General features: G+C 37.3%; 2 protein-coding genes across 3 annotated transcripts in view; one reads left to right on the forward strand and one right to left on the reverse strand.

Annotated features, from left to right (window-relative positions):
- LOC136258981 (uncharacterized) overlaps positions 1 to 12,823 on the forward strand; it is a 37,072-nt gene that overhangs the window by 8,118 nt on the left and 16,131 nt on the right. The gene's annotated exons all lie outside the window — the stretch shown is intronic.
- On the reverse strand, positions 829 to 11,128 carry LOC136258209 (uncharacterized). 2 transcript variants are annotated; one of them, XM_066051536.1, is made up of 12 exons: positions 10,678 to 11,128; positions 10,506 to 10,614; positions 10,196 to 10,424; positions 6,366 to 6,874; positions 5,360 to 5,529; positions 3,584 to 4,037; positions 3,335 to 3,530; positions 3,150 to 3,287; positions 2,945 to 3,094; positions 2,843 to 2,902; positions 1,383 to 1,532; positions 829 to 1,330 (listed from the first exon to the last, which is right to left on the reverse strand). In XM_066051536.1, exons 1-12 carry the CDS (start codon positions 10,989 to 10,991, stop codon positions 948 to 950), a joined length of 2,862 nt encoding a protein of 953 aa, XP_065907608.1. In that variant the 5' UTR covers positions 10,992 to 11,128; the 3' UTR covers positions 829 to 947. The 2 variants fall into 2 exon arrangements, with proteins under 2 accessions (XP_065907608.1, XP_065907609.1); XM_066051537.1 differs by lacking the exon at positions 2,843 to 2,902.

The following is a 12,823-nucleotide window of genomic DNA, read 5'->3' on the forward strand; positions in this document are numbered from 1 at the left end:
CAGCAACATGTTCCTCTGAATGTAGAGGGAGCTTGCATGGTTAAATAGCTTCCAGACTAATTATCAAGCTAGGCTGAGTCGTGATCATTGGGTGAAGCCAGATTATAGTATACTACAGTAACTATAGAGTTTGATGTATCAGTGTTGCTGCTATAAGACCATTCTCAAAACAAGGAGAATTTTAAGCCTTTCAAGATTAAATTTGAGGGTACTTTTGCTGGTTGAGCATGCTATTTTAAAGGTCAACCTGCCTTAGAGACTTTTAAAGCTTGAAATTGAATTTAAGGACAAGTGAAAGTTAATGTGTTACTTTAAAAACAGGCATAATTTAAGACACTTGGGCTCTTGGATATCAAACTTAATAGTCAGTTCAGCACTACAAGTGTGAAAGTTAATGTGTTCGGTGCATGCAGTTTTAACCTGGGAAATGTTTACATATTAGCTAGACTGTCTCCAGATCGAACTGATCTACATACAGTGTAATTGTCACTCACAATTTAAGGGGTGTATCTGAGATTTTGGGAAGGGTATTACATCTACATATTATAACATCAAGTTGCAGCTCTCCAACATGGAACAATTTCAAGTACTGCTCAAGTTCCCCTGTAGTCAAAAGATCAATATTTGAAATAGTGAAACCAACTTTTTAACAAATTCTCCACATCAAGAAAAATGGAGTCAACAGATCCGACTCCAAAGTTTTACATCCCAATTCTGTAAAGTGTCCACAAGTTCCATTGTATACACACATATCTACTGTATGCACACACCATGTCATTCTGTATATTGTCTATATACCAGGAAAGTGATTATTATTTTTAGTTGTCATTTACTGGCTGCACCTTTTATAGTACAGAATTGATCATTTGAACTATAACAGTACAGCAAAGAAGAAATTTCTTAAATTAATTAATGTTTGACTACTTCATGAAATAATCTTGGGCTACCTATTGGTCAGCAGATTCTTCAAAGCATGAGCGGCATATCCATACTCTCCTCTTCGGTGATCTTTTGAGACCAACACAATTAAAGTGGTACCATACTAAGCAGCTTTCACAAACAATTGAATTCTGTTCATCGTCAATTATCTCCCTTGTGCATCTTCCACAATACCATGTGGGATTGGCTTGAATTATAGATACTACACTGTTAATAGCTGCCCATGCTTCCCGGGTGCAATACTTCCTGCACATATCTAAGCAGACATTTTCATCAGTGCATGATGATGAAACCATCTCAGGTCTCATTTCTACATCATCCTCTTCTATAATTCGGCTCCCATCTATGGCGTCCTTTGCAATTTGTAGATCAACAAACCAGGTTAAAATCACTAAAAATGAAAACATCTTCCAAGATCCACACAGGTTATTTAACATACATACCAAGTTCCTTTTGCTTAGCACCTTTGTATAGGAATGACACAGGCCTGTTTCCTCTGGACTTCTTTCTAGGGAGACCAATAACAGTCTTGTCAGCTCCTTTAGGTCTTCCTCTCTTTCGCATTTTACTAGGTAACCTAATACTTTGTAACTCTGTGGATGCAATCAGATTGTGATAAATGTTTTGCAAGTTTGTACCACAGTTCTAATACCACCCCTGGTAATTTACTGATTGCACTATTTCACACACACACACAATACACATACTATATACAAACATGCACACACACAACACATACTGTATTACCGTAAAACAGGAAAAGTTTGTCGTCAAAAGATTTTCATCGCTGGCTGTATCGATGAAAATTAAAACGACAAATTATTGTTAACTATTATATGGATAATTCGTGTATACAAATATTAACGTATAGCTAGCCATTCCATCAAAAGTGACAAAAATATGTAGCATCAAAATTTTAATAGACGAAAATTTTCTGCATTGAAATTTTCCTGATTTACGGTATATGTACACTTGCACAAAGCAAATGCAAGAATCAAACCCTTCAACTACCATACTACACACATCAAAATTACCTAGTGGACACTGGGAGTTGTAACATCAAATGGCTACCATCAAACCCTTCAACTACCATACTACACACATCAAAATTACCTAGTGGACACTGGGAGTTGTAACATCAAATGGCTACCATCAAACCCTTCAACTACCATACTACACACATCAAAATTACCTAGTGGACACTGGGAGTTGTAACATCAAATGGCTACCATCAAACCCTTCAACTGCCATACTACACACATCAAAATTACCTAGTGGACACTGGGAGTTGTAACATCAAATGGCTACCATCAAACCCTTCAACTACCATACTACACACATCAAAATTACCTAGTGGACACTGGGAGTTGTAACATCAAATGGCTACCATCAAACCCTTCAACTACCATATTACGTACATCAAAATTACCTAGTGGACACTGGGAGTTGTAACATCAAATGGCTACCATCAAACCCTTCAACTACCATACTACGTACATCAAAATTACCTAGTGGACACTGGGAGTTGTAACATCAAATGGCTACCAGGTGTTAACTCAGGAAGCAAATGCCAACTATTCCTGCCGGGTGAAGGTTTGCCGGGTGAAGGTTGGCTAACAATACCTTCAAGTGTGAGACATGATACAACCTCTTGTATTTTATTAGTCTTGCCCAAATAGGATTTGACTTTTAGCACCTGAGTAATGCAAAGTCATCAGGTCCCCATGAGCAGCTAAGTAATGTGAAGAAAATTTCTTGCTCAAGGAAACAACAGTAACTGCATAACCAGGTACTGAACCTAGAATGTTTTGACTATCAGACAGGTGTTCTAGCCACTTGGCTCACGCACGCACGCACGCACGCACGCACGCACGCACACACACACACACACACACACACACACCATTTACATCATTGCTTCTAGTTTGCACTGTGTCTACCAATGGTACAGGTGGCTGATATCCTATGCAAAATTTGAGTAAGTAGTCATTAAACTACAAAGTACCTTGATCATGATGATCATTCTTTTCAAGTAGGTGATTTTCTGTAGTGTTTACTTCACTATTTCTTGTACCATCACTTTCATTATCACCATGGCTGGTACTTGATCCACTACTATTACTACAAACAGCATTAGATTGTGTCGTACATGTACCTATCAAAAGAGTTCATTGCATAAGTGCTGAAAATTTTTGTCAGTCCACACTCACCAGCATTCTCAACAGCTTGACTGCCTTCATTCCTAGCATTCTGATTAGCACTGTGACCTTCACTGACACAACCAACAAGGGATTGACTTGCAGTAACAGCAACAGTTCCTCTTTGGTCACTGCAGTGCTGATCTTGAGCTGCATAAATGTCATAAAAATATTAACAAATACGGGTGATTACATACCTGCACAAAGAATTGCATCCCTTCCAGATGCCCATATATCTCTCAAGGTCTGTAGCAAAGTGTACCTTCTTGTGAATTCAGTCATGCCAACCTCGGAAGAAAGAGAAGCTAACTCCACAGCAACAATATGGCTTTTATGGTATTTCTGGTGCTGTGTTAAACATGACCGTTGTGGTCCATGCCCAATACTTGAAATCTGTACATACAATTATAGTGAATTTTATAGCTGTATAATCATATACTACTCACACTGCTTGAAGCCTCAACTGTTAATTCTGATTTTTTATAGTAAGCATCTCTCATATAATCCTTTGTCCAACGTTCCGCAAGAAGTAAGGGAGTAAATAAAGGGTGTTTCTTTCTTTCTCGCACAGCAAAAATATGACGACAAGGGAGGTTGGTGGTGTTCCAAAATGCACAGTGGCATCCGTTGACTGTCACCTTCAAAATCCCTTCCGATGATGTAATATGGCATTCTCGATCATGTTCTGAGACTATGGTGACCTTCCTCCGCAATGAAAGCTGCTTGGATACATAATTTAATGCATAAGGTGTGAGAACTGAGGAGTATTCAATTTCTACAGGATCTTTCATATCAATCCTTTTCTTGACCATAGCCATCAATGTGCAGTGATCCCTCTCATTCCGTAAAGTTGACAGCAGGGCACAAAAGTGTTCAAAAAAATGCATGAGTGTGCTGTACCTGTACAATGATTTATAATTTAAATTAGGATATTACATAAAATATACATATATAATTTTGTATTCATCTATCCACGAGCAGAACACAAGAGGTATATATTAAGGATGTGCTGGTTGAGGCATGCAAACTGAGTAATTAAACAGTATAAGAATAGGTATAAGTGATCATGGTACATACATTGATGAGAAATGTTGAAATCATTGCAATCATACTACCGTGCAACGATTTGCACTAGTACAGTATACAGTACATGGTAATAAGCAAGTACACTTATATAATATTTCTTAGTTATCATTCTTTCCCTAACTTGGATAATAATTACAACAGAGTGAAACCGTCTAGAAAAGTCCCTATAACATGGTGAGCCATGGTAGTTACTCATACAGTAAATGATCCACACGTATAATCACAATAGATATGTTTTAATGTTTAGTCCTTGAATATGAATTGTGTATCATACATTATGCGGTATACTGTGCTTTATATTAGGGAACATGGAGAGTTGGCCAAAAATATCATCCAAAAATCATCTTCACAATACCATCCTGTCGCCTTGGCAGTATTGGTTAGGTATAACCAAGCCCAAAAGTGCCTTCAGAATGTTTCCAATAGATTTTTAAAAATTTTTGTTTAATGCAATTTTCTACTGCCTGCCTGATGCCTTCAGACAAGTGCAACTCGATAATAGCTAGCTATTTTATTCAATGTTGCTTTAGCTTGACAGATGCACCACAGTATGTACAATGTACACATCATGGACTTACCTTTGTCCTCCTTTGTGTCCCATTTCTTTTTGTTAACAGCCGAAGGTATCAATTTGTGATAACAAGGTGTTGATTGCGGTAGCGCAATGGCTTCCATACAATTGTAAACAGGAATCATCCGTATTTTCCATGGTTACTGGATTGATTGCAGAGGCACTTCTACTGTTTTTTGTTTGTAGCACTGTGAAATGAGCTGAAAATAGCTGAAAGAAAAGTGTAATGGTTTCAAGACAATAATTTATAGTTGGGACACATTTTCAGTCATAAACATTACCTCTGGCGAAAATGTAAACAAACAAGTACATATATAAGAGTTTTAAAGTTTGACTAGGGATCATACAGTAGTAAAAAAGTAGGGAACAAGGGAGGTTGCCTACACCTGCAAATATGTTAGTGAACATTTATCCTTGTATCCATGACTGAATTATGGATTAAATGTCCACTAGTTTATCTGCAAGTGTAGGTGACCTCCTACTATTTTCTATGATCCCTAATTGAATTTACAATTCTTAATTTTCCCTTATACTTGTCTAGGTATGCATTTAAGCATGCAGATACCTTGCACAAACACTCTTCACTTTAGCATTGATACTCTCTAATCTGTTGTTTGTCCTCTCGCCCAGGGTGAAGGCTGTGTTCTTAAAACATTCTACCCATTCCTCTCGAATGGGATGCCAATTATCATTGTAGTAAGTAAAAACTGTGGTGAGACCAGCAAGCCGTAAATCCTATAATAACAACACCATGAAGTCACATAACATACCTACATGCATAATACACATGATACAATAGTGTTATGAACCTCTTCGAAATTTGACTGATTTAAAATTGGTCAACCTATTTTGAAATGCGCCACCCAGATTTAATACTACAAATTTAGATAGGCCCATTTTGAAATACGTTAGCCTAACCCTTTTTAAAACTCGCTTATAGGTGAGTTGTACATGTGTAGTTAACTAGCTCTTTTTATCTAGCTGGAACCCTTTTAAGCCAACTATTAAGCAGATACTTATTGTCTTCTCTTAATTGCCGTAGAAATCAAGAAATGGTAACCACGCCTCTTAATAAGCTATTGTGTAGCTCACTCAGTGTAAGTAGCCAGATGATATTTAATAAAGCATTCACAAATCAGTGAAAAATGTCATAAACTGAAATGCGTAATACATCACTAGATTTGCCTTTTCATGGAGAATATCCTTGCTTCATTTTTGTACCACAAAGAAAACGTAAGTTATGTTGTAAAATGTAAGTTTATCGTACCTTGATGAATACCTCAATTCACGGCAATGTTGCAAATTTTGCTTTCTAGTGCTGTAGCTCCAAAAGTACATAGTACTGACCAGAAAAGACTGCAACTTTAACACCCCATTGTTTATTCTCTCTAAACAACAAAGTAGTTGTAAAATCAAGCAAGTCGGGTTTTCACTCAGCAGGTCACATATACATGATTGAGCCATGTGTACAGTGAGTATGGTTTTAATACAGATGCATGACTACAATAAGCACATCAGCTATTTACACTGATGAAGTGGTAACAACTTATGCATCACACATTCTTGCTTACTTCATAGTGCTGATTGTAGTCTGACTCAGACCTAGAATATGCAAGTTTTAACAAAATTTCCAAAGCATGATCTCTTTCTCCAGCTCTGATTCCCATTTTGTCACAAGTAATCTCTCGTCTAAAACTTCGTAACACATGAAATAAACAAAGCTGTAAACAAATACCAGGAAACTCTTTTGCAAAAACAGCTCTCTCACTGCAATCTTTGTCTGAGATTAAAACTCTTGAGGAGGCCCAAGCTGGATTGTGAGACTTGAAAACTTGTATCATTTTTCCCATTGACTCCTCAGTTTCCAAAACTGTAACAAAGGCACACACAATTTCACTTTGACCATTTCCGTCAACCACCATCATCAAGTACACGGGCATCCTCAATTCTGTTAATTTATATGTTGCATCCACCAGTAAAACTTCTGGGAAAGCAGAAAAGGTTGATTTCATAATGCCGTCTTGAAAAACAATACCAACAAGATTCTTGTCTTCATCACACAGAAATTCAACTGTTGATCCTGGAAGAAATAGCTCTAAAGAGCACTTCAAGTATGTACACGGGTACATATGTTCTACATATTAGGGTTGAAACTGATCTTGATGACCCACTGACCCCTATAGTAATTTTGGAACTAACCCTAAAACCAAGGTATGGATCAAGAGCTACATTTTATGATACATAGCAGCAGTTATATCTAATATCAAATATTGAACAAAACATTATACACTTGTACAAATCAGCGTTGAATCAGGGTCGAGTCACCCGGGTCACATTCTGAGCTGGTTTACAGAATATCCACGTCTGACCCAAATTGGTGACATTAATCATTTAGTTTGGTGACATGGGAATCGATGCATCATGGTGTATCATGGTCTGAGCTCTTTATTGAGTCATATTCACTATGTAGCATAGATAATATTTTTCTATTACTGCATGTCTGTAGGCATACGTGGAGCCATGCCCCACTAATCCATTATATATCATACAACTCAATGGGAAACACAGTGATTGTATAATTCTTTGCCAGCTTTTTTTTGTGGGTCATGCCCACTTATTGGAAATGTGTGATATTGCCCATAGGTGATGAACCTACTTATTTAGCCAAACCAATACCAATTATTTTACTGACTGATCATTATTATAGCTCACACTATATAGCTAGAAATTTTAATACTTATACTAGTGGGGTGCCCAAAATATAGCTAGAAGTTTTAGATATAAATAGTGAACATGAACACCTTGGGTTACTTCCAGGTCATCTGAATTGGTAGTATAGTGACCTGATTTCAATGTTGCCATAAATAGTACATTATTCCAAACCAGATAAGTTTTTATTGATGAACTACTTCAACAATATAATCGCAATAAGTGGGTGTGGCTCCAAGGCCTACAGAGAGCAGCATGTAAATCTTGCTGTTCGAGATATCATCCAAAACTTATTAGAAACTAATTCCGTGTTTCATCACACAGTCCCATTCTTGAGTTATTGATTACAAATGTTATGTTCCCCCTACATACAAGGCACCTATAATGACTAATTTGTCAGCACTACCCTGTGAAAAGGGGCGGAGCAATAGGCTGCTTGCATACAGTCATTATTTGTGACCTAATTTTAGAAAACTGTCGATATCCGCACAAATTAAATGCATTTTATTTGTTCTTTGTTTTCTACAGGGACAGGGGAATGTACTAGCCAAGTTTCAGCTTCCTAAGTTAAGCAGCGTTGGAAATACAGCACTAGACAGCCGGACGAGCAAATAATTTGATATGTACAGAAGCTATCGAGAAAAGAATCTACAGGCACTTACATAAACCATCATAACTTACTGATACAACGACGTACGGAATTTAATCTTGGCTCATTGTGTTCGCCATGAATTCGTGCATCCACCAAGGTATAGTTTTTTTCCCCAGGCATGCTTCTTTGTTCGAGAAGGAAGGCAAATTCACTGAAAAACGATCGTCAGTAAATTCTTTCGTCACCGCAACGTAAACAAACGTCTGTAACTTTGGAATCCTTTCGTGTATGTAGATGAAACAAAGATTTTTGTACTCCCTATGGACAGGCGGACACGATGATTCCCAGGATTTATCCATTGGCGGCTTAATTCACCCACCAGCGAGACGATGAGATGATAAAAACTTGCATAATTTTTTTTCTGGAGCTTGCATTTTTTACCCATAGTTTTTAAATGCGTTTTATTACAAAAGTGCTGTTGTGCGTATATCGACGGTTTTCCAAAATTCGGTCACATTTTTACTAATCATTCATTCTGCATGAAACCCCACCAGTGGCACACTTACATTGCCATCCACCTAAACCAATGCAGTGATAAAACTTGATTGATACGTCATTCATGTTATCCGATATTTTGTAAATGTGACACAAACATTATGGCTCAGTTGACTTGGAAAATCCAAATAACTCTTGATTTTTAACCCTGCTATATACAGCGCTGTACATATGGCATGCAAAAAGCACTCACACCTGTGGCGTTCAGTGTGTGTGTGTGTGTGTGTGTGTGTGTGTGTGTGTGTGTGTGTGTGTGTGTGTGTGTGTGCGTGTGTGTAGGCATGTGCAGGTGTGTGGGACTTGCAAAAGCAATAATTGCAGCAGTTAATTTGAATAAAAATCCAAAAAATACATACTATAGCATATAATTGATGGTATCTTCCAAGCTTGTTTCTTGGATTACACGTCACTGCAACAGGTTTACAGCCATAACATGATGAGTATACTACTTCTAACCACTGGATTTCAAACTAGTTTCAAGTGCAGGGGTTATTTATTTCTTTTAAGGCTTTACAGCACAAGTGCAACTGAAGGTTTGTAGGACACCTGGTCCTACAGCCTGTTTAAGATGTTATATTAATTAAGTGTATTTGAAAAGTTGCAGAAAGGAGAAAAATCCATGACTGTACCTCGGAAGCCTGGAAGCCTTGAATCTGCATCCTATATCAGTTCAAGCACTCTTCAAGATTGTGTTCAGAGGTTAGCATAACTGCAATTGATATTGTTTTAAGACAACTACACATGCAGTTAAGTAGTGCATATATACATATTTAAGGCAAGTTTCTAGTCCATTAGTAAGTCAGTTTCCAGTCTGTTAGAGGAGATATAGAAGGGTGCTTACACACCCCTCTATTACTTCTGCATTCAAGTATGCATGTACATAATATATATTATGCAAGTACATATGAGATAACTATGTTATGTGCTCAAAGAAGTACTGCTGCTATATAAGACCGGATCTGCATTTTTAACTCCATTTTAATTACATATTTATCTACATAGGAATGGTCAACCAAAGTTTCAGCCTATAAACTAAGAACGTTCAAAGAAAACTGGTAAAAACAGAAAGATTGATTTGTACAGTGACAAAATGGAACTTGAAAATAAATTACATGTGCCTAGTTCAACAGTCACAACTTACAAGTACAATCAACATGACTTTCACTGTTACTTTCTCATAAAATTAATAAGTAATTTATGCCTTTCAGCACTACAAGGGTAAAATTTGAAAAAAAGTGAGAGTGAATGGCTTATTAAACATGGAGCATACTAATGCTCATATTTTTCATATCTTTTGGAACATTGATGATAGTAAACAAAGATTTTTAAACTTTGGGAAATATGTTTTTGCACTTAGCACCTTTCTTCATCATGAAAACAAGTGTTCAATAAATTTACACAATTTTTATTGTTCATAAATATTTCACCCATTGTATCGATTTAATACTGTAAAATTAGGTTTGTGCGAAAATGTGGAATAGTTGCAATGCACAATAAATAAAATATTTGGTGATGTACATTGCTCAGTTACACAAAATGTTTTACCTTCTATTGCCTTCAGATAAGAAGACAATTTTTCCAAATCATTTCCATCCATTTTCCGTATTGAGTGCTTTATATTGCTGATATCTTTTAGGGTAACAATCTTCCCAGTTGATTGTGATAGGTGCTGCTGAAGTAGCTTATTGTTCACCCTTAATTTTAACAATTCAGCAGCTTCATTCCGTTCAGATGGTGTCAACTTTCGTTGTCGGGGTAAATGATCATAAATAGCCTGTTAGAAAAAAAAATTACATGTACACACGTAATAGAAATAGCCCAATGCATGATGTAATTAATTTCTAGCATACTGTACCTTGCTGACTTCATGATTGTGAGTATTGCAGACGTCTGTGACCTCCAGGTACTGGCCATCTTCACTTAAGTTAAGCTTTATACAAGCTTTGCAATTCTGCTTAATCGTGCTGCACATAGTATTATACGTAGCATCATCAGCTAAATAAGTTTCGACCACTTAGTTGCTATACCTGTGACAAGGTCTCTGGCCAGATCCTTTGCTGTGGAACGGCTTTCCACCAAGATTGCACGTAAGGTGCAAAGAATAATAATGTAATTTTTCATTTGCTTTCTGTATTCTTTTCGGTGCTCTTTTCCGAGCAGCATCCAGCGTCCGCGAGTCAGTGTAGGCTAACTGGACATTATTCCCTTGTTGGTACGCAGTAATCTTCTCCTTCAGCTGCTCGTAAGACGAAAACTTCTCACCAAGAACAAAGTTTACGCTGTCACACTCCTCTTCAACAGTCCCTAACACTCCCTCCCGCTCAGAGTCACTTTCTTCCATTTAAACCATACAGCACGATACAGGTACAGGCGACAGGCGGCCCAGTCTATAGTTCAACTGAAATACCGCGTGTTGAAGTATCGAAGTATCACATCACGTGATGGAGTGACGGAGCTGTAGCATTGGCAAACCACCTCCGGCTGCCGGAGCTCTAGAAACACCGTTCTTTATATTGTTCAAGAGTCAAGCCATCACTTCAACACCGACGATATGTGACTAGATTAAAAGTCTTCTACAACATTGTTTACTCCTCATCAGTCTTAACAGTCCCAAATTATTTCACTAACACCACATATCCCACCCGCCACCACCACCCCTTCCATTTTGAGATTCCGTTTGCTAGAACAGATCATTATAAATTCAGCTATTACCCCAAATCTATCCGCGATTGGAACAATTTACCAACTGACGCAATAGAATCCCAATCTCTACAAGTATTTTTAGATAAATTATAACTGACTCTTATCTATGTGATTTGTAATGTTTTTCCTTACCTGAACATATCAGTTTGTAACTGTGTTTTCAGTAATCATAATCATAATCATAGTCAAGCCAGTAATGTTGCTAATAGGGAGATTGTTCCATTGGGGGATAGTTCTTTGGGAAAAAGGAATAACGATATAATCTTATGTCGGTGGATACTAGATAGTGGCGATACTTAAGAGGGTGTTGAGATCGAGTGCTAGAGTATATGATTGGCAGTTATGTGCTTGGCTATGCAACTGAAAGCTGTAGTGGACGTAGAACATTTTCCTGACCCTGTAGTGACCTCAATTATGTGTCAATATGGATCTGTTGTGACAGAGCCACAATTGATGGATCCCAGTTATTGTGGCTCGAGCTCCTTTGGCACATACCCAGATTGTATATAAAATCATATAATTAGTTAGCTATATCTCCAGGAATGAATTCATCACTACGACTGGATTTTTTTCTACATTCCACACTACAGGACAGTTTACTGATGAATTTCAGTGGATTTATACATGTAGCAGTCCCTCCATTATCTGGCCATTAATTATTCGAACTTTCCATTATCTGAACTGTGGGGTTGACTGTTCTATTAGAGTATTGAACTGGGATTTCTGAATGGGCTTCTATTATTGTTATTATTCGATTTTCACACAGTGTACACCTAGAATAAAAATCCTATACAAAACCAAGTACAGTGACTATAAAGTTACATTTAAATAATGTCTAATTAGGTGAACTGATAACAACAAAACAGTCTTTTGTGTTGTCTTCACTAAAGTAGCTTGTAAACCAATGGTATTCAGACACTTAGTCAAATTAACTGGGATAGAATCCAATGCTCCTACAACAATTGGTACTATCATACATTTGACTTTCCATAATTTCTCAATCTCAATCTTAAGAGTATAAGGAGTTTGTTTCTCTAACACTTTTGAAGACAACCTGGGATCCCTTGGAATAGCTATGTCCACCAGAAAGGCCTTCTTATTATTTGGGAACACAATTGTAATATCTGGACGATTATGTGCTAGATGACGATTAGTCATAATCGTATGATCCCACAATATCTTATGCTATTATTAATGTTATTGTTATCCACACAAAAACAGCCAAGCTGTGAAAAAATGGTGCGGCCTTAAAAAGCCTGAATGAAAAAGTGTGAAATCAAAGGTGGCTGCCAAGAAATGGCTGCAATGATGTTAATGCTAATAAATTTTAACAATGCACACAGCCATTATTAAACGTTTTTAGCATTAACATCATTGCAGCCATTTCTTGGCCGCCACCTTTGATTTCACCCTTTTTCCACCCAGGATTTTTAAGGCCACACCATTTTTTTCACAGCTTGGCTGTTTTTG

Source organism: Dysidea avara, chromosome 6 (assembly GCF_963678975.1).
Source record: "Dysidea avara chromosome 6, odDysAvar1.4, whole genome shotgun sequence".
In the NCBI taxonomy this organism is placed as follows: Eukaryota; Metazoa; Porifera; class Demospongiae; order Dictyoceratida; family Dysideidae; genus Dysidea; species Dysidea avara.

Excerpts from the sequence above, each read along its gene's own strand:
- LOC136258209 (XM_066051536.1), bottom strand. The coding sequence starts at position 10,991 with ATGGAAGAAAGTGACTCTGAGCGGGAGGGAGTGTTAGGGACTGTTGAA. Across the intron at positions 4,038-5,359 it reads GTGAAGAGTGTTTGTGCAAG|GTACAGCACACTCATGCATT; the intron begins GTATCTGCATGC and ends ATCATTGTACAG. Across the intron at positions 1,533-2,842 it reads TAGAAGCAATGATGTAAATG|AGTTACAAAGTATTAGGTTA; the intron begins GTGTGTGTGTGT and ends TTGCATCCACAG.